We start from the raw sequence: 21,507 nt of genomic DNA on the forward strand, positions 1-21,507 counted from the left end.
TGTTGCCCGTGCTGGAGTGCAGTGGCACGATCTCGGCTTACTGCAACCTCTGCCTCCTGGCTTCAAGCGATTCTCCTGCCTCAGCTTCCTAAGTAATCCTCTCTCTGTATCTATAAGGTATTTTCTTTTTCTTTTTTTTTTCTCTTTTTTTTTTTGAGATGGAGTCTCACACTGTTGCCCGTGCTGGAGTGCAGTGGCACGATCTCGGCTTACTGCAACCTCTGCCTCCTGGCTTCAAGCGATTCTCCTGCCTCAGCTTCCTAAGTAGCTGAGATTACAGGCACCCGCCACCACACCCAGCTAATTTTTTGTATTTTTTAGTCGAGATGGGGTTCCACTGTGTTGGCCAGGCTGATCTTAAACTTCTGACCTCGTGAACTGCCCACCTCGGCCTCCCAAAGGGCTGGGATTGCAGGCATGAGCCACCGGCCCTGGCCATGGTGGATTCTTCCGGCTGCTTGCATATGCAGAAGTCTGGAGATGAGGAAGCCAGTGACAAGCCGTTGCTGTAGTGCTGCACTGAGATGACAGGCTGTACTGGGCAATTGTTGTAGTAGCATTAGCAAGCGGGTGGCAGAATTGAGATCTATTTGAACCAGGACTTGAATGACCAGTACAATTACAAAAGGAGCACATCTGCATTTCATTTTGGAACATGTTTTTATATTTACTGAACTGGTTTGTGATACTTTGAAGATTCTCTTCCAACAAAATAATGAAACCACATTCAGAATACCAGTGGTTGCCAGGGGTCAGTGATATGGGGTTGGGGACGGAGGGGTGTGACTGTAAAAGGGCCCCAGGTAGGATCCTTATGGTGATGGAAATGTTCTTTATCTTTACTGTATCAATAATATATAAATGACTATATAAGATATGACTATATCAGTATTTTGGCTACTGTCAAGATCTTGCTGGTGGTATTTTACTATAGGTTTATAAGATATTACCATTAGGGGAAACTGAGTAAAGGGTACATAGGATCTCTCTCTATTCTTAACAACTGCATATGAGTCTATAATTATCCCATAATAAAAGTCTAATTTTTTAAAAAGTATATTGATCACAGTCCATGCCTGTAAGGTGTGTTACAACCTTACTATAGCAGTATGGAAAGAATTAATACAGATTTATAACTAAATACCTACTCTCTGCAGCATTTACTTTGTGAGTCCTAATACTCGATTTAACTTTGATATTGTTTATCTTATGATTTCAGAGACATTCCATAAGTGGACCAATCTCAACATCCAAACCCCTGACAGCCCTGTCAGATAAGAGACCAAACTATGGGGAAATCCCTGTTCAAGGTACATGTAATATGCCATAGCATTTCACCTTTTTTGTCAGTTTTTGAATTGTTCTGGCTTCTTTGGCAAACTAAATTATTTTCTTTGCTCTTGATATTATTTCAATCAATCTGGTATACCTTTGTATCAGAAGTTCACTAATAAATATATCTGAATTCCAAGTGGAGAAAGTAGTTGTTAATGAATGCATCTTTCCTGACAGCTGTCATAACGGGTAATAGAGAGTGTACACCATTACTAGGCACTGTTTTCACAGTTCCTCATGGCATATGTATTATTGTCATCCTGATTTTACAGATATCAAAAATGAGGCTTAAAGAAGTTAACTAAGTCAATTCAGGTTAACACAGTTAGTTACTAAGCAGTAGCCCAGGGCAGCCTGACTTCAGAGCCCATTCCTTAGATCTCTGGGCTGTGTTTTGTTACCCTGAGGGAGCTGAGACTCTGGAAGATGAGGCTCAGCAACTCTTTGGAGCCCTTGGGAGGAACTTGCTGTTTTCACACAGGCTGGAGTGCAGTGGTGCAAACTCGGCTCACTGCAACCTCTGCCTCCCAGGTTCAAGCGATTCTCCCACCTCAGCCTCCCGAGTAGCTGGGACTACAGGCGCACACCACCATGCCCAGATAATTTTTGTATTTTTAGTAGAGACAGGGTTTCACCATGTTGGCCCGACTGGTCTTAAACTCCTGACCTCAGGTGATCTGCCCACCTCAGTCTCCCGAAGTGATGGGATTATAGGTGCAAGCTACCACACCTGGCCTTCCATGTAACTTTTTATGGCAGAGTTGGCACCAGAACCCAAGTATCCCACCTTTTGAGGTTGAGGCTCCTTCTCTTACCCCGCACTGCCTCTTCATGTGCGGTACTGAAGTGCATTGGAAAGATGAACTGCAGCATCGGGGTGTGGTGCTGGGAAAAACAGTGCTTCATTTGGGGTGGGTGTGGGAATGTTCCCAAGTGTCCCCTCAGGGCCTGAGGGCTCCTCTTCACTGATGCAGGCCAGTTACTTCCATGCGTCAGGAATTCTTGGTTGTGCAAGTTAAGCTCTGTATGTTAGACTAGAAGGTTTCAACAGATTTTGGGTCAGAAGTAAGCAGACTTGTGAAAAGTATTCAATTAGAGAACCCAAAGGACTGGCTCCATGGGCTCCATATCGTACCAGTGCCTGAAGAGTTCAATTTGGTTGTGGAACTGGCCCTACGCCTGTCATCTTCAGTGTTCTGATAAGCTGGTTGTGTACACATTTAGGGGCTACTGCCTTCCTGGCACAAAGACTTGCCTTCTGCCCTGCTTCTTGGCTCTGGTTCATTTGTCAGTCATGAACTAAGCTCTTTTCTCACCTCAGAAGATTTTGCTAAGGGAACAAATAGTGGAAGGTTTAAAGTTTTCTTAACCCAAATACTCTGCATCTCTCCTTCCTGTCTTTACATCCCACCTCCCAGATGAACCCACAAAGGATTTTCATGTGTGCAGTGCAGAGATCTTGGCCTCGCCATGGCCTGGTTATTAACCTCAACCTTTTTGGTGCTGTCTCCTCACCTGTAAATTGATAGTGAATACCTAGCTCACTGGGTTGCTGGGCTCTTAACACCCGCAGCTGCTGAGATTGTCAAGGACTGCTGTGTCCCCAACCCAGCCAGCTCAGTCGTAATCTGATAGACCTGTCAGTGGCATTTGGCACTGCTGAGCACTCTCTTCTAGGACATTCTTTTTGGTTTCCCCAATAGCACACTCCTGTGCCTTCTCCTCTCTGTCAGGCTGCTGCTTCTCCCTCTCCTGTGTGGCTTTTCTCCTTTTTTTTGGTTTCTTTTTTCTGTTACTTTTTTTTGTTTTTTTGAGACAGAGTCTCACTCTGTCGCCCAGGCTGTAGTGTAGTGCAGTGGCACGATATCAGCTTACTACAGCCTCTGCCTCCTGGGTTTAAGTGATTCTCCCGCCTCAGCCTCCCGAGTAGCTGGGATTATAGGCGCGGTGCACCCCACCTAGCTAATTTTTGTATTTTTAGTAGAGACAGGATTTTGCTATGTTGGCCAGGCTGGTCTTGAACTCCTTACCTCGGGGTGATCTGCCAGCCTCAACCTCCCAAAGTGTTGGGATTACAGGCGTGAGCCACCGCCCCGGCCTGACTTTTCTGTTCTTCCCGACCCGTACATGGAGGTGTGGCCCAGAGCTCAGTACAGGGCCTTTGTTCTTTGTCCTCACTTTCTTTGTTATTGTATCCTGTCTCATGACTTTAAATACTATTTTTGCGCTGAGGACTGTCAGATTTGCATCTCTCGCCTGTTCTCTGGACTCTAGATTCATGTATCCAGTTGCCTACTTGACAACTCCCATTTTGATATTGAATATTCTCAGTGTCTCCAGGACAAGATTTCCCCCATTTTCCAAACTTGTTCTACATGTAATCTGCCTTCCCCATCTCCATTCGTGGCAGTTTCATCATCAGAAACCTTGGAGTCATCCTTAACTCCCTTCTTCATCTTAGACTTGTTCAGTTGTTTAGGAAATCCCACTGTCTCTACTTTCAAAATATGTCCAGAATAAGAGCATTGCTCTTTTCTCTACTGTCACCTCCCTGGTATAAGCTACCATCACCTCTCAGCTGGGTCCTGGCAAAAGATTCCTAATCATGCTCACTGTCTGTTCTTGACACTGTAGCTTGAAAAACAGGAATCAAAACCTACTAAGCTAGTCAAACTCTCTACCGCTCCCCATTTCTTTTAGAGGAGGAGCCAGAGTTCTCTCAGGGGCCTCCAGACCCTCACAGCCTGGCCTCAGTGTCTTCTCTAGCCTCTTCACTTTCTTGCTCACTCAGCCTCACCACATAGGCTTCTGCACTGTCCCTGAGCAGTTGGGCATATTCCTGACTTGGGCACCTTGCACTGGCGCTTCCTTTACTGGAACCTTCTGCTGGATTGAACCTCCTCAGCAAGGCCCTAAGTACCTTATTTAAAGATAGAAACCACTCGTTCTCCCACACACCCCTTTCTCTGCTTGCTTTGCTTATCACTGGCCCCCTTCTAACATCCCATATGGTTTGTCTATAATTTTTATTTCTTTCTCTCATTTCCCTAAATTGTAAGGCCCATAAGGCAAGATTGGTGTCTGTTTTGTTCACTGAGGCATCCTTAGCACCTGTAGAAGTACTGGACTCTTGATAAAAAATTGTGAGATGAGTGAAAGAAAGAAGAGTTAAAGTTTGTAAAGTGCTTAGCAAAAATTCTTTCCCATGGTAAATCTTTGCTGTTTGATTTTATTACTATATGTGTGAACTTTTTCTGAGTAGCTCAAGTGACTGAGAATGATAGCTGTCACTGGCCCGTAGTCAAATATTTTAGACGCCTGAGTTGCCTGCAGGATTTTGCTTAGCTGCCAGCAAATAACTAAAGTTGTGTCCTTGGCATCTTTAAAAAGCTCTATGTGTTGAAGACAGAGATGAAAACCAGGAATTTAGGAACATTTTCACTCTGCTGCTTGGTAGGTATGCCCTAGTTCTGTCAATAGTCAGCCTTTTGACCTTCTTCAGTCTGCGTTAAGTGTGGTCAGAGCCAGTGCAAGCATGCAGCAGCCTCTGAGAGTAAGTGTAACCCTGTACCAGTGCCCTAAAGCTGTGAGTCCAGCCTGGGCACAGTGGTGTGGCTGCAAGCCTGAGAAAGCCCAGGAGGAGAGACCCCTATCTGAGGGCACTGAGGTGATCCTGGGGCTTCAGAGCACACTGATGCTCCATGTTCCAGGTGGCCTCTGAGGAGAGTGGAGTGCTGCACTGGGAAATGACTCAGGGTCTTCCCATATCTCCTGAGCTCAGCTGAAGCCAACCCTCGAGGCCTTCTCCACTCTCCACTGCTGCTTTCCAGGCTTATCCTGATGGGGTCAGAGCAGGGCGAGATTTACCAGGGGAAACCAGCACCAGTAGTGTGTCTCAAGCTTACCTGAGTCACTTGTTAAAATATAGAATCTCGGGCCTCCCCTCAGATCTAGTGATGTAGACTCAGTAGTTTGGATATGCCATTTTCACAAGCACCCCAAGTGACTCTTAGGTATAAGTGAATTTGGAATATTATTGGGCAAATTTCTGTTACCTTGGCTTTTGTGGGTAGAGAATGGGTGTGGGAGGTCTGTAGGCCAAGGTTATTGAAGACACAGATTAAATGCGTTAAGATTCTATTCCTGGCTCTCATTTTATCATCTGGTGACGCATCAAATGGTAGTGCCAGTGGCATGGGGTACATGCCGTCAGTCTATGTAAAAACTGGTCTCACTCTCCACTTCAGTCTGTTGTCATGCCTTAGTGGAGCCTGGTTGAGACATTGCAAATACAGGAGAAAGGAAACACACTTAGGTGAATCTATATCACAGTAGTTGATACTGTGATCTTTTATCATAAATAGTCATTCAAGAAAGGAACCACTCAGAAAACTAAGAACAACCAAATGATTCGTGGCCATAAAAAGCCACTGTGGTTTTCCAAATGTGATGAGAGTAGGATTTCTGAGCTCTGTCTTGAACTGCTTTTCTTCCTTGGTTGTCTTATTTACTTTGGGATGAATTTGAAAATACAGTATGTAGTTTTCATTTTAAAAATTTCGGTGTCCTCATTACTGAAGTTTAAAAACATGCTACCAGGCCGGGAGCGGTGGCTCAAGCCTGTAATTCCAGCACTTTGGGAGGCCGAGACGGGCGGATCACGAGGTCAGGAGATCGAGACCATCCTGGCTAACACCGTCTCTACTAAAAAAAAATACAAAAAACTAGCCGGGCAAGGTGGCGGCCACCTGTAGTCCCAGCTACTCGGGAGGCTGAGGCAGGAGAATGGCGTAAACCCGGGAGGTGGAGCTTGCAGTGAGCCGAGATCCGGCCACTGCACTCCAGCCCGGGCGACAGAGCAAGACTCCGTCTCAAAAAAAATAAAAATAAAAAAATAAAAACATGCTGCCTCTTGGAAAATGGCATGAACCTGGGAGACAGAGCTTGCAGTGAGCCGAGATTGCACCACTGCACTCCAGCCTGGGGAGCAGAGCGAGACTGTCTCAAAAAAATAGATGCTGCCTCTTGTTCTACAATAGTTTTTTTTATCTATTATCCTTTAGCATCATGCACTTGCAGGAAAATGTTTCATACCAGAGAAATCTTACTATAAATGCCCTTAATCAAATGCTCTTTTGTTGGTGTTACCAGCAGTTGAATTAAATGGCTAGGGTCATGACTGGTGCCACCTTAGTGAATCTTTGTAGATAGTATATGAATATTAGCATTTGTGCCCTAAGCTGAAAAGCACAGATTCTGCTACCAGGTACGTGGATACAGGTAGTTGAAAAGTGCACAGTGACCAGATGAGCTCCAGAATGTTAAGCATAAACCTCAGCTGGCTGGTGTAAATGATTGAGAAGCCTGGGATTGCCCAGTGTCAGTATGACACTATCACTGTGTCTCCTAGCTCAGGCATATAGATATCTTAAGAAGTTGGTTAGTCCGAGTGTAGTTGTGTTCTGTAAGGAAATTCATACCATTATTATCTGTCTAAATTGTGTTACTTGAGGCTAAAGATTTTTATAAACTGAGTATTTTGAAAAAAATGATTTATGTTAAGGATACATGCCATAAATTTATATAAAGTTAGGAGGTTTTACTGGAAAGTCAAACCTTCTGTTCAAAAAGTTTCACAGAATTGTCTTTTTTACTCTAAATCAGATTTTGCCTCAGCTTTAGATCTAGCCTTAGGCCATGAAAGTCCCAGGATAAAATGAGATAAAAATCCTACCCTCATGTACTTTACAGTCTAATTGCATATTTAGTCACTCCCCCTTCTTCTTCCTCTTCCCTATGGTTCTTGGTAAAAATCAGAATATCTCGGCTCCTGTTTTCTCCCCAACATATTATGATGAAAATTTTCAAACATAAAGAAATATTGCAAGAAGTTGTGCTGTGAATTATCCACATACAACCTAGATTCTGTGGCATTCTTTTATATTTGCTTTATCACAAAGTAAGTTATAATCACTACCCTTCAGCATGTATATTAGTATTTAAGGTGTTCTGTCTCTCTGTATGTTTAAACTCTTCCTTTTGAAATAAGTTTAGACTTAACAAAAATATTAGAGTTCCCTTCCAGCTTCCCTTATAGGAACATCCTACATAACTGTAGAACAATTATCAAAAGTAAGAAATTAACATCAGTAAAATATTATTAACTAACCTACAGAATTTATTTGGATTTTACCAGTCTTTCCACTAATGTCCTTTTTTAATTCTTGGATCAAATCGAGGCTCCTAGTTTCTATTTAGTTGTCTTATCTCATTAGTCCCCACCAGTCTGCAACTGCTTCTCTCTCTTTCCCTGTCTCGCATGACCTCAATATTTTGAAGAATACCTGTCAGTTATTTTGCAGAATGTCTCTCAGTATGGGCTTGTCTGATATTGTCTTCTGATTTAAGTTGAGTTTATGGGTTTTTTTTTTCATTTTTTTTTTTGTTTTGTTTTTTGAGTTTTTTGAGATAAGGTCTCACTCTGCAACCTCCGCCTCCCGGGTTCAATTCTCGTGCTTTAGCCTCCCGAGTAGCTGGGATCACAGGTGCATACCACCACACCCAGCTAATTTTTTTGTATTTTTTGGTAGAGGTGGAGTTTCACCATGTTGTCCAGGCTGGCCTTGAACTCCTGACCTCAAGTGATCCGCCCACCTCGGCCTCCCACAGTGTTAATATTACAGTTGTGAGCCGCCGTGCCCAGCCTGAGTTTATGTTTTAATGGAAGGGATAATGCGGAGGTGATGTGTCCTTTTCAAGTTATTTTATCAGGAGTACATGAGATTGACGTGTCCTGTTACTTCTGATGTTAAATTAACCTTGTTCACTTGGTTAGGTGATTGTCTGCTAGGAATTAGTAAATATCTTTGTGTTAGTCCATTCTTGGATTACTGTAAAGAAATACATTAGGCTGGGTAATTTATAAAGAAAAGAGGTTTAATTGGCTCACAGTTATGCAGGCTGTATAGGTGGCATGGTGCCAGCATCCGCTCAGCTTCTGGTGAGGCCTCAGGAAGCTTACAGTCATGGTGGAAGACAAATCAATAGCAGGCATGTCACATGGAGAAAGGGGAAGCATGAGAGAGAGGAGAGAGGTGCTACACACTTTTAAACAACCAGATCTCACAAGGACAGCACCAAGCCATTCATGAGGGATCTGCTCCTATGACCCATAGCTCCCACCAGGCCCACCTCCAACACTGGAGATTACATTTGAGCGTGAGATTTGGAGGAGACAGATGCCTAAACTATGTCAGTTTTGTTCCTTCTTAAGCTTTCTCTCACTGATTTCAGCACTTATTTATACATTTTGCCCATAACAGTTATTACTGTGGTGTTTCAGTGATGACTTTCTATTTCCTCATTCCATCTGTAAGGAATTATTTGTATGTATTCTATTGACATCACTCATTTATATTGGTATAGACTCATGGATATTTATTCTTTGGATTATAATCTACTACCATTTTTATTTGTTTTGTTGTCAGGTTATTCCATCAGTGGCTATTGAGAGATTTTTCACATTGATTCCTTGTTCTTTCAATGCACCTTCATTCTACCCCTGAAATACTTTCTGGCACCACAAGATGCTCCAGCCCTATCTTGGTTTTTTTTCCTGCACCAGCCCTGGAGTCAACCATTTCTTTAAGGAGTTCTGGTTACTTTTTTTCTTTTCTTTTTTTTTTTTTTTGAGACAGAGTCTCACCCTGTCACTGGAGTGCAATGGCGTGATGTCGGCTCACTGCAACCTCCAACCCCTGGGTTCAAGTGATTCTCCTGTCTCAGCCTCTCAAGTACCTGGGATTATAGGTGCGCGCCACCATGCCCAGCTCATTTTTTTGTCTCTTTAGTAGAGACGGGGTTTCACCTTGTTGGCCAGGCTGGTCTCGAACTCCTGACCTCGTGATTCACCCACCTCGGCCTCCCATAGTGCTGGGATTACAGGCGTGAGCCACTGCGCCCGGCCTAGTTCTGGTTACTTTTGTTAGAGAATAGTATTTAGAAACCAAGATCCAGGCCAGGTACAGTGGCTCATCCCTGTAATCACAGCACTTTGGGAGGCCGAGGTGGGCGGATCATGAGGTCAAGAGATCCAGACCATCCTGGCTAACATGGTGAAACCCCGTTTCTACTAAAAATACAAAAATTAGCTGGGCGTGGTGGTGTGCACCTGTAGTCCCAGCTACTCAGGAGGCTGAGGCAGGAGAATTGCTTGAACCTGGGAGGCAGAGGTTGCAGTGAGCCAAGATTGTGTCACTGCACTCCAGCTTGGCAACAAAGTGAGACTCCATCTCAAAAAAAAAAACAAGATTCGGGTGCTAGATGTGCTCATTGCTACTGGGGTTTCACAGCCTTTAGTCCCTCTCTGGATAGAACTAGGGAAATTGTATGTGTATGTACCAACCCATGTATATACACTATCTATCCTATCTGTCTGTCTGTCTACCTACCTACCTACCTATCTTGTCTATCTGCCTATCCACCCACCCACCCAACTATCTACCTGTCTACCTATCTTATTTCTCTGTCTGTCTGTCTATCAAGAACTGTAAGTTTGTACTGATACCTGACTCCAAGCCATCACCAATGGATTCATTCCAGAATTTTCCCTTTCCTTGCTTATAACTTCTTTCTTTTGGGGTTGAGAAACCTGGCTCTCATTATCTGCAGTATATTTATTTATTTGTTCAACCTTAATATACATATACAAAGTTACTTAAGCCAGTTCCTTTTTCCCTACTCCCTTCAGTTGGTCTGTCATGGTTTTGTAATGTAGTTAGATTAATTTGTCATAGTCCGCATTCTGTTCTCCTCCCCTCCTCTCCCTCCCTGCTGTTCTTTTTTTTTTTTTTTTTAATTTATATACAGTAAAATTTACACTCTCTGGTATACAGTTTTGTGGGTTTTGACAAACGCATAGCCATTTGTCACACAGTTCTGTACACAAGAGTTCCATCACCCCCAAAATTCCCTCATGCTACCCCTTTGTAGTCAACCCCTACCATACACCCCATTCCCTAGCAACCACTGATTTGTTTTTCATCCCTATAGTAGTGCCTTTTCTAGACTATCATATAAATCAAATCATACAGCATGCAGCTTTTTTTTTTTTAAGTCTGGCTTCTCTCACTTGGCAGCATGTTTTTATTTTGCTGTTTTTGGGCAGAGTGTTTTATAAATGTCAGATATAGTTGGTTGTATTGTTCAAGTGTAGGTCTTCTATATTTACTCATTTATGTCTGCTCGTTTCTAGGAATTACTGAGAGAATAGTCTTGAACTCTGAAAGTCTGGTTGTGGATTTCTGTTTCTCCTTTTAGTTCTATCAGTTTTTGCCTCATGTATCAAAGCTCTGTTGGTAGATGCATACCCATTTGGGAATGTGTTATGTCTTCTTAGAGAACTAGCCCCTTTATTTTTATGTTTTTTTTTTTTTTAAATCTCTGATAATATCCCTTGTTCTGAAGTCTTTCTTTTCTGATATTGATGTAGCTACTCCAACCTTCTGTTAATGCTTGCATGGTATATCTTTTTCCATCCTTTTAATTTAATTTAAATATATGTCTTTATATTTAAAGTAAGTTTCTTGTAGGCGGTATATAGTTTAGTCTTTCTTTTTTATTCATTCTGACATTTTGTCTTTTAATTGGTGGATTTAGACCATTCTCAGTTAATATGATTATTGTTATGGTGAGATTAAAATCTACCACCTTGTCGTGTTTTGTATTTGACCCATCTGTTCTGTTTCTTTTTCCTGTTTCCGCCTTCTCTTGGGTCCATTGACCATTTGTTATTACTTTGTTTTATCTCCCCTACTGAGTTGTTATTTGTATCCATTAAATTCTTTCAGTGGTTGCCTTAGGTTAAGATTTGTCAACCTTGCCCTTATTGGCGTCCACATAACTGTCTGTTGTGGAGGATTGTTTTGTGCATTACAGAAAGTTTAGCAGTATCCCTGCTCTCTACCCACCAGAGTGCCAGTGTCACCCCCATCTCCCCAGTTACGACAACCAAAAATGCCTCTAATTTTTGATTGTCACAGCTGGGGAAATGGGGGTGATACTCTAATAATCCCCTGGGGGGCAAATTTGCCCACAGTTGAAAACCAGAGATACGGTTTTCACAGTTTTATTTGTCTAATTTTAGCAGAGAGATGGAAACTATAAGAGAAAATAAGTAGGAAATCCTAGCCAATCTTGCATATTATCTGCCTTTTCCCTTCTTAGAGACTTTGTTTCACTTAATATCATGTTTTCAAGGTTCATCCATTTTGTGGCATGAAACAGTTTCCTTTTTTTTTTTTTTTTTTTTTTTTTTTAATTGAGACGGAGTCTCGCTCTGTCGCCCAGGCTGGAGTGCAGTGGCCAGATCTCAGCTCACTGCAAGCTCCGCCTCCCGGGTTCCCGCCATTCTCCTGCCTCAGCCTCCCGAGTAGCTGGGACTACAGGCGCCCGCCACCTCGCCCAGCTAGTTTTTTGTATTTTTTAGTAGAGACGGGGTTTCACCGGGTTAGCCAGGATGGTCTCGATCTCCCGACCTCGTGATCTGCCCGTCTCGGCCTCCCAAAGTGCTGGGATTAAAGGCTTGAGCCACCGCGCCCGGCCCAGTTTCCTTTCTTTTTAAGGCTGAGGCTGGAAACTGACTCACACCTGTAATCCCAGCACTCAGGGAGGCCAAGGCAAGAAGATTGCTTGAGCCAAGAAGTTAAGACTAGCCCGAACAACATAGTGAGACTTCATCTCTATAAAAATAATTTTTAAAAAAAGATATATTAATCATAGTTATTTTAAATGCCCTATAGATCCAATGTCTGTGCCATTTGGTTTTATTGATTACTTTGTGTCCTGGTGTAGTGAGCTGGGTATGTTGGCTTTTTCTTGGCTTTTTGTACATTTTACAATTCTTTATTGAAAGCTAGACATCTTACATGGACAGTAGATTGATTTTATGCCTTGAAATGGACACCTCTTTTCTTCTACTTAGGTCTTTAAATGTGGGAGTTTGAGTTAATCTGCTCAGGAGCTGGGCTGGGTTTGAGGTTTGTTGTTGCTGTGATTGCCCTCAGTGCAGAACAGGCTTCCAGTTTCTCCAGTAATACTTTGTGTTTAGAGTGGGGAATAGTTTTCCAGAGGGCTTTTCTTAATGCCTGTTCCAATTTCAGTTTTAGGCTGTAGTTTGCATTTCATCTCAGAACCCTCTTACAATGCTTTCCGCTGAGTTTTCCTATTTATTCATTCACTGAGGGCGTATTTTCCTTTATAATATTGGTCATATTTGTAATAGCTGCTTTTAAGTTCTTTTCCGCTATTTCTAGGACATAGGCCATCTTCAGGTAGGTTTCCATTTCTTTTGAGTATGGCTCATTTTCTTTTTTCTTTGTATGTCTAGTAATTTTGAGTTGTGTCTTGGGTGTAAGGATCACATATTGTAGAGTTTTGTTTTGTTTTGTTTTGTTTTGTTTGAAGCAGGGTCTCACTCTGTCGCCCAGGTTGGAGTGCAGTGGTGTGATCCTCACTCACTGCAGTGTCGACTTCCTGGGCTCAAGCTGTCCTCCCACGTCAGTTCTCCAAGTAGCTAGGGCTACAGGTGTGCACCACCATGTCCGGCTAATGTTTTTGTAGAGATGGGGTCTTGCTGTGTTGCGCAGCTGGTCTCAAACTCCTGGGCTCATGCTCCTCCTCCTACCTCAGCTTCCCGGCGTATTGGAATTACAGGTGAGAACCACTGCACCTGGCTGAGAGACTTGATTCTATTATGTTCCTCTGCAGAATATTGGTTTTTGTTTTAGCAAGCAGTTAACTTGGCTCACCTCAGACTCCAAACTCCCTGCAACTGAAATACTTGTTCGATTATTTTGTCCATAATTCAGCTCTTTGGAGCACGAGTACTTGTGGACTTCACAAGTCAGTGAAGGATTTGGACAGAGTTTATATACAAACTGTTGGCTCTGTTTTTGTGGCTCTCCCTTGCTGGTATTTTCCCCACACCCTCACTTTCCAACTGCTGTGGTTGTCCCACAGCAGTTGTCGTCTAGTTCTTCAAGACAGTAAGACTGGGTTTTCTACCAAATTTTAGCTGCCCCACTTGGCTTCAGTCAGCAAAAGCTACTATTTTAAAATCTATTTGCCTATAAATTTGATTTGGGAAACGGTAAAGGGAAAACTACCTGTAACTATTTATTTCTGCAATTAGAATTAACTAGCAGACCTAGTATGCCCATGTTACGTATCTGTCTGAAGTAATCAGAATGTAGCTCTGTTTACGTTTATCCCTTTATCTGAGCCCTGGATCTGCTCCTCTTGGACTTTCTCACATGCTGTTAACCTTATGTTCTTGATGGATTATTTCCTTCTCCTGTATCTTCAACTTTACCCTCTTTACCGGCTAGCTCCTTTCTGTCATTTAAAAATACATCTTTCCTTTGTTAAGAAGAAAAAAGATCCTCCTTCTCTTGCCCACCAGCTGCTATACTTTCTTCCTTACTCTTGCTCAATTTATCTCCACATCTTTCCTGTCTCCCACTCCCTCCTCAGCACATTCTGATCTTATTTTTGTCCGCACCAGTGTATTGAATTAATTGTTGTGACCAGGATTACCAGTAACCTCCATGTCACCAAGTGCACTCCCACGCCATCACCTGTGTGCTTACAGTTTCCAAACGATATATTCACATCAGACTTTTCTTTTGCACTCTCTCTCATTGCCTGGTCCACATCTTTCCCTGGGTATCTCAAAGGGTTCTCAAATTAAGTGTATTCACGTCTCTTCCTTCCATAATCCTCCTCACCTGTCTTACCTCTATATGTGGTACCTCCTTCCTTTTTACCTTCATATCCATCTGTCGGCAAGTCTGTTGATTCTGCTGCATCAAAGAGCCCTTGAATCTATGTACATCACATACTCACTGGTACCACCCAAGTCCAAGTCACCATCATCTCTTACCTGTACACTCTAACTCATTTTCCTGTATAAACCGTTATCCCTCTCCAATCTGCTGCAGCCAGAAAAATGCTAATGTGGTAAGACCTCCATTGGCTCCACTTTGCCAACTAGATAAAGTCCAAACACCTTACCCTGGAGTTTGCCTATGTGACTCACACTTGCCTGAGCTGGCCCTCTGGCCTACCTTTGAAGGCTTACCTCACTCTGCTCTTCCCCTCCCTCTGAACATCACCACAGTGTCCTAGATTTCTTTGGGGGTATGTTAAGCACTCAGTTGGGAACACTCTTTTTCTTCTGAGCTCTCCTTTGCCTGCATAAAAACTATTAATTATCCTTCTAATCTCAACTTTGCTGTCATTTCCTGAGGAGACCTTTCCTGTTCTCCCCCTTAAGACCAGGTCACGGTGCCCGCTGTGTTCCCAGAACCCCTTGTTTTTTTCTTAGCATCCCTCACTCGTAATGACTTTTTGAATGTTTGCTTCTACTCTAGACTCCAAGTTCCATGCGATCAAGTTTGCTGTCTCCTTTCTTTTTTTCTTTGACCTTGGCACCAAGCCAAGTGCCTGGCAAGTAGTGGACACCCAAATGATTTTTGTTTAATGAATGAATTAAGACAAGAATAGCTCCACATGGCAATAGAATAGAATCTGTTACTGTAAATATAATATCTCCTGCCTGCTACACTCAATTGTAATACACTGATCTTATTTCCTGAAGAGAGATAAACCAACAGTTTGACATGAACATGGAAGCCAGCCTACTTAGTAGAGTAGTAAATGAACCTGTGTTTTTACTGTGACAAATGCCTCTGGGCAGATTTGATTCTCACAGTGGAAATACGTCATGAAATGGCAGCAGTCTGGATTGTGGCTGTTAAAATTTAATACAAGTAATTTTTAAAAGAATAACCTATTTGGGTTCTCAGTGCGTTTTTGTGTATTTTCAAAAAGTAAGTGTGGGGCTGTGACAAAGACAGTCTGTCAAATTGAGGCAGACTTGAATCCTTAACCATGCAGTAAGAAACAGACTCAGCCAGCACTGGGCACATGTATCAGCAATACATTTCATCAACTTTTTTTTGCAATTGTGCCTATAGTGTGCATTGCAAAACTTAGACATGTTTTCATATAGAGAATGACCAGGGCTTATGCCTGTGTCCATAGCAAGCACCTTGTTTTTATTTGTCTTTTCAACCTTCGTTTTCACTTTCTTAACTTGCTGTGTTTTTCTTTGGGAGACTAAAATTTTTAGGGAAATAACCACAGTTTCAAAATTGTAGAATGGAAAATTTGATTAAATGTAAAACATTGATTTTTGTTTTCTACTATTTCCATGTTCTTTTGACTTTGTTTTGTCTGTCAGATTTTGTGCATAATATACTCTTCCTGTATGGATAAATGCCAACTGCCAACAGAGTTCAGAATTCTGATTGATGCTTGCTGATGGGCTCTTTGCACAGATATGATGTTTGTTCAAGATAAGAACACTGTAGGGACTCTTAAGCTATATACATCCCATCTTTGTTAAGCTCATCCTTCCACTCCCCTAGGCCTCCAAAGTAGTAAATAATTATAAACAAATGTTGCTCATACCCTTAGAAAATAAATTTTAGCTGGGCTTGGTGGCTCATGCCTGTAATCCCAGCACTTTGGGAGGCCAAGATTGGAGGATTGCTTTAGCTCAGTAGTTCAAGATTAGCCTGGGCAAGATAGGGAGACCTCATCTCTGCAAAAAATTAGCCAGGAATGATGGTGCATACCTATAGTCCCAGCCCCTCAAGAGGCTGAGGTGGGAAGATCACTTGAGCCTGAGAAGTCAAGGTGGCAGTAGCCAGGATCATGCCACTGCACTCTAGCGTGGGCAACAGAGCATGGTCCTGTCTTAAAAAAAGAAAGAAAAAAAAAATGAGGCTGGGTGCAGTGACTGACTCCTATAATCCCAGCACTTTGGCCAACATGGCAAAACCCTGTCTCTACTGAAAATACAAAAATAAGCCTGGTGTGGTGGCAGGCGCCTGTAATCCCTGCTACTCAGGAGGCTGAAGTGGGAAAATCACTTGAACGCAGGAGGCACAAGAGTTTGAGACCAGCCTGGGCAACATGGTGAAACCTCGTCTCTACAAAAAGTACAAAAATCAGTCAGGTGTGGTGACTCACACCTGTAGTCCCAGCTAGTTGGGAGGCTGAGGCAGGAGGATCACTTGAGCCTGGGAGGCAGAGGTTGCAGCCAACCAAGATTGCGCCACTGCACTTCAGCCTGGACAATAGAGGGAAACCCTGTTCCCCCCACACCACCAGCCTCCCCAAAAAAACAAAAAACAAACAAACAAAAAATGAAAGAGAGAGAAGAGAAAGAGGAAGGAGGAGGAGGAAGAAAAAGAAAAAGAGAAAAGAAATTTTGGAGTGAAGAATATATGTTATCCTTAAGAGATAGCATGATATGCCATTACTTTTGACATCATTATATTTTTAGGAGGGATCATGTTTAAATTATCAGTTCTTAAAAAGGATTGGTGGACGTTTTTGGCTGAGAGTCTTCATTACATACAAGGTTTGGTGTTTTCTCTTAGCCCAGTCACACACCGGACCCTGACCAGAAAGAACAATTCTGATTGTCCTTGTGACTGCTTCCCTGTGTCCTGGTCTGAAGAGTCTTGTCAGGCTGTAGCCCTAGGTAAGAAGTGTGCAGGAAGAGAGTCAGCAGGGCAACTCCGGTCTGTGTTTGGTGGGTGCTGGCAAGGAAGCAGGTCCCAGGGAAGTGATGTTCAACTGAGACCTGAAGGGTGATCACGTTAGCCAGGATTAGTAGGGAACAGAGGGCCGGGCGCGGTGGCTCAAGCCTGTAATCCCAGCACTTTGGGAGGCCGAGACGGGCGGATCACTAGGTCAGGAGATCGAGACCATCCTGGCAAACACAGTGAAACCCCGTCTCTACTTAAAAAAAAAATACAAAAAATCAGCCGGGCGAGGTGGCGGGCACTTGTAGTCACAGCTACTTGGGAGGCTGAGCCAGGAGAATGGCGTAAACCTGGGAGGCGGAGCTTGCAGTGAGCTGAAATCCGGCCACTGCACTCCAGCCTGGGTGGCAGAGCGAGACTCCATCTCAAAAAAATAAATAAATAAATAAAAGTAGGGAACAGAGGAGGAGGCAGGGAGACAGCTGGTGCCAATGCTCAGGGTACTAAAGGAACTCCCAAGACAGCTTGTATTTAGAGAACAAGGGAGGAGAAGAACAAGCTGAGGCTGCAAATGGAGATGTTCGAAGCAACATCTGATTGTGTCCTTCCCTGAAGGCTCAGAAATGTTTGACACTTCTTTGTTGCCCTCAGACTAAAGTCCACATGTCAGGTAATGAAGGTTTTCCTTAATCAGCCTCATCCTCCTTTAAAGCCTCTTTCTGTGCTGTCCTGTTTGTTTTCCACATACCCCATGTTTTAGCCATACTTGGCCTTTATTCTCTAACTTGAATGTCTTTGTACCTTTCTCTGATTGTTGTCGGCTAAAATATAGTTCCCCACCTCTTTTCAGTAAGGCCCAGCTTAATGTCATTGGTTTTTTTGAAGCGCCTTCCCTGCTGCCTGAAATCAAAGAGAATGTCTGTGGTTTGATAATACTTTATTCATTCTGTTACTCTAATTATCCCATCCTGACTTGTCTGTGGTTGTATATATTAAATGTGTAGCTTCCACACTAACTGTAGGCACGTGAAGGCAAAGCTTTTATTTAGTTTGTAGCATAGACCTAGTTGCAATAGAGGATCTTTGAATTTTGGTGGAATTGCATCAAACCGGTAAGTGGCAGCGTGGGATTTAGAAGTATTCATCTGTGTGGGGCGTCTCATTCCTAGAGATAAAACATTGAACGGAATGTTCTACTGTGTTCTGTGTATACACGAGTTGTTTTGGATCAACAGACTATGGGAAATTGTTGAAGTTCCCTGGATTGAGAAGGATGAGCTTCAAGGTTGAAAGGAGTGAAACTCACCTTCTTTGTACCTTTATTACTTTAAAGTTCAGCATCAGATTTCTTTATTGGGATCCTTTCTACTTTGTACAGAGCATCTGTTAAGAACATCTTCAACGAGCCGGCCTGCTTCCCTCCCAAGAGTGCCCGCGATGGAAAGTGCCAAGACCCTCTCAGGTGATGACTTTGATCTGAATTTTTTATTTTTTGTTTTTTAGAGACAGGATCTCAGTATGTTGCCCAGGCTGGTCTCAAACTCCTGGCCACAAGCTATCCTCTCACCTTGGCCTCCCAAAGTGCTGGGATTACAGTTGTGAGCCACTGTGCCTGGCCTAGCTAGGCTTTAAATCAGTGGGAGGTCCTGTGCTCAGCTAAAATTACCATCCCAAAGCCTTTTTCTGTGTGTGTGTTCTTCAGATTCTTTCTCAGTCTGTTTCCTCTATTTTGTATAAAGTTCTGAGAGGTTTTCTCATCCAGTTTCCTAGCACACCACTTAAAAGAAACTACTGATTTAAGGACTATAAAGAACTGAGATTGAACGAAAAAGAAAACATAATTATAAAATTATGCCAGAAATATATAAGCATGTCATTTGAAGATCATATAATAGGAGAAAATATTTGTACCCTTTGGATCTTTAAGGACATTGTTTTACTAATACAGAGTTATATTCTGCTTGTGGTTATCCTAAAATCATTGAGAAAATTTTAGCCAATGAAGCGGGTGGGGGGGGTGGGGGCGGGGGCAGCAGTTCTCAGTAATCAGGGGAAAACAATTACTAACAGGTAACACTGATTGCATTAAATCAGCCCAGGAATGATAGAGTTAATGGCTTCTGCAGATCCACCTTCTTCTGAGGTGAAAAAGAATCTGAGGTCAGGAACTTTGTCAACTATGTAACTTGTCACTGTGCTCAGCCCTACGTTCTGAGCACCTGGCAATACTCAATGCTGCCTGTAGAAAGCTGCTGTTGTGGATCTGATACCAATGACTGAAGTGCCTGCTCCTACCCAACGGTTCTCAGAACATTTTGTAATTCTAATAAGGTAGTACAATGTCTTACTATGCCAGACTTCAGTATAGGACTTTTCCGAAAGATTGTTGCTATTTCCCAACAGTTGACTTGATACATTTTGGTTTTCTGTCTTATTGATTTAGTTTTTTAGAATGTGCCCTGAGGCCAGTTGTGGTGGCTCATGCCTGTAATCCCAGCACTTTGAGAGGCCTAGGTGGGCGGATCACCTGAGGTCAGGAGTTCGAGACCAGCCTGGCCAACATGACAAAAACCTGTCTCTACTGAAAATACAAAAATAAACCTGGCGTGGTGGCAGGCGCCTGTAATCCCAGCTACTCAGGAGGCTGAGGCAGGAGAATCGCTTGAACCCAGGAGGCAGAAGTTGCAGTAAGCCAAGATGCGCCACTGCACTCCAGCCTGAGTAACAGAGTGAGATCTCTCTCTCAAAAAAAAAAAAAAAAAAACCAAAGTACCCTGAACTAGCATTACATGTAGCCCTATAATAAAGCATGTGTTTCCTTTCTGTCCCTTTAACAGTGTTTTTGGCTGAATTTAGAAGCTTTGTGTTGTGTGTGTTGGGCAGGGCTGAGTAGTTACAAGTCTGGTTATAATTCACCTTTGGTTTTTAGTTGTATTTGTAATTAAATAGCTGTTTATGTAGTACTCACTATGTACTTGGTAGGTACTGTGAGGGGTATAGAGATGAATAAGGCACACTCCTTGTCTATAAGGAATATGGAGTTCAGTACATATTTCAGCTATGCCTTTTCACAGTTGTTTTCTGTTTGTTTTTTGTTTTTGAGACGGAGTCTCTCTCCTTCTCCCAGGCTGGAGTGCAGAGTGGCGCAGTCTTGGCTTACCGCAACCTCCACCACCCCGGTTTAAGCAGTTCTCCTGCCCCATCCTCCCATGTAGCTGGGATTACAGGCATGCGCCACCATGCCTGGCTGTTTTTTGTATTTTTAGTAGAGACAGGGTTTCACCATGTTGGCCAGGCTGATCTGGAACTCCTAACCTCAAGTGATCTACCTACCTCGGCCTCCCAAAGTTCTGGGATTATAGGCATGAGCCACCGCGGCTGGCCTCACAGTTTTTTTAATGGAAAAATAAGAAATACTTTCCCGTTATTAGTATTAGTTTTTCCTCCTGTATGGTAATATCTGTTGTTTTTGGAATCTTCAGAAAAAAAAAAATCTCAAGAACTCAGTCTAAAATGTTTTTACTATAAAGTGCATAATGACCATTTCTCACAGTGTCTCGACGAAGTAGTGAAGAAATGAAACGGGACATTTCTGCACAGGAGGGAGCGTCGCCAGCCTCTCTGATGGCTATGGGAACCACGTCTCCACAGCTTTCCCTATCCTCTTCTCCAACGGCATCTGTGACTCCCACCACCCGAAGCCGAATAAGGTAGAGAACAGTAAATATTCATGCATTTCGTGTATACCTCTCCTGGCCTTTTGACAGTAAATGATCAAGTTGTAAAATGATGGCATTTGAGCACTGTGATATTTCTTTTTCTGTATGTTGTTTGCTAATCTTTCCTATATCCAGAATTGGGTAAATGATATAGAAGACACTGACAAAGTAAAAGTGATAGCTGTATCTTTTTTTTTTTTTTTTAATTAGAGAATGGTTACTTGCAAAAGGAAGTATTATGAAATTTAAATACTGAGGAATGGGTGGAGTGTTAGGGAAGGCATCCTCCCAGAAGGTTAGAATTTGAGTGGGGCCTTGAAGGTTGTAGACAGGGAGGGTGGAGGGCATGGTTGGCAAAGTCAGTAATTTGAGGGAATGTACGAAAGGGATGAATAAGTGAGGAGTATGGAGGGGGATGCTGTAGGCAGGTGGTTCTATAAATTCAGTAGAGTGATACAGAAGGCCAGAGGAAGGTATACCTACCATGTCAGGGAACAGTAGAAGAAAAGATTGACTAGGCAGGGGATGGCAAAGTGATGGAACTTTTTAAAAGTCAAATTGAGTCACTTTGATGTAATAGAAGCTGTAAAGTGGTGTAAATAAATTATCATGTCTGGATAAGTGTGATAACAGTGGAAAAGAAATGAAGAGAGGGTTGGACCCGGGAGATTTCTCATAAAGAAAAATGATTTCAGCAACAGATCTTTGTAAAAGGAATGCAAGAATGGATGATATCAAAGATGACTATATTTGTTTACACTGGGAGTCTGGGAACGTGGAGCTACATTAATAATTGATAAAGGCCGGGCGCGGTGGCTCAAGCCTGTAATCCCAGC

At 42.8% G+C, this 21,507-nt stretch overlaps 1 protein-coding gene across 3 annotated transcripts in view; it reads left to right on the forward strand.

Annotated features, from left to right (window-relative positions):
- SPECC1L (sperm antigen with calponin homology and coiled-coil domains 1-like) overlaps nt 1-21,507 on the forward strand; it is a 147,501-nt gene that overhangs the window by 72,827 nt on the left and 53,167 nt on the right. For 2 of the 3 annotated variants that reach the window (XM_011925931.1, XM_011925933.1), the window contains 3 exons: nt 1,220-1,310; nt 18,331-18,414; nt 20,506-20,662. In XM_011925931.1, coding sequence (XP_011781321.1) covers nt 1,220-1,310; nt 18,331-18,414; nt 20,506-20,662 — 332 coding nt within the window. Of the gene's footprint in view, nt 1-1,219; nt 1,311-13,374; nt 13,380-18,330; nt 18,415-20,505; nt 20,663-21,507 lie in introns of those variants that run through there. The other variant, XM_011925934.1, reaches the window with a different exon arrangement.

This window comes from Colobus angolensis, unplaced genomic scaffold (genome assembly GCF_000951035.1).
Source record: "Colobus angolensis palliatus isolate OR3802 unplaced genomic scaffold, Cang.pa_1.0 Scaffold663, whole genome shotgun sequence".
Taxonomy (NCBI): Eukaryota; Metazoa; Chordata; class Mammalia; order Primates; family Cercopithecidae; genus Colobus; species Colobus angolensis.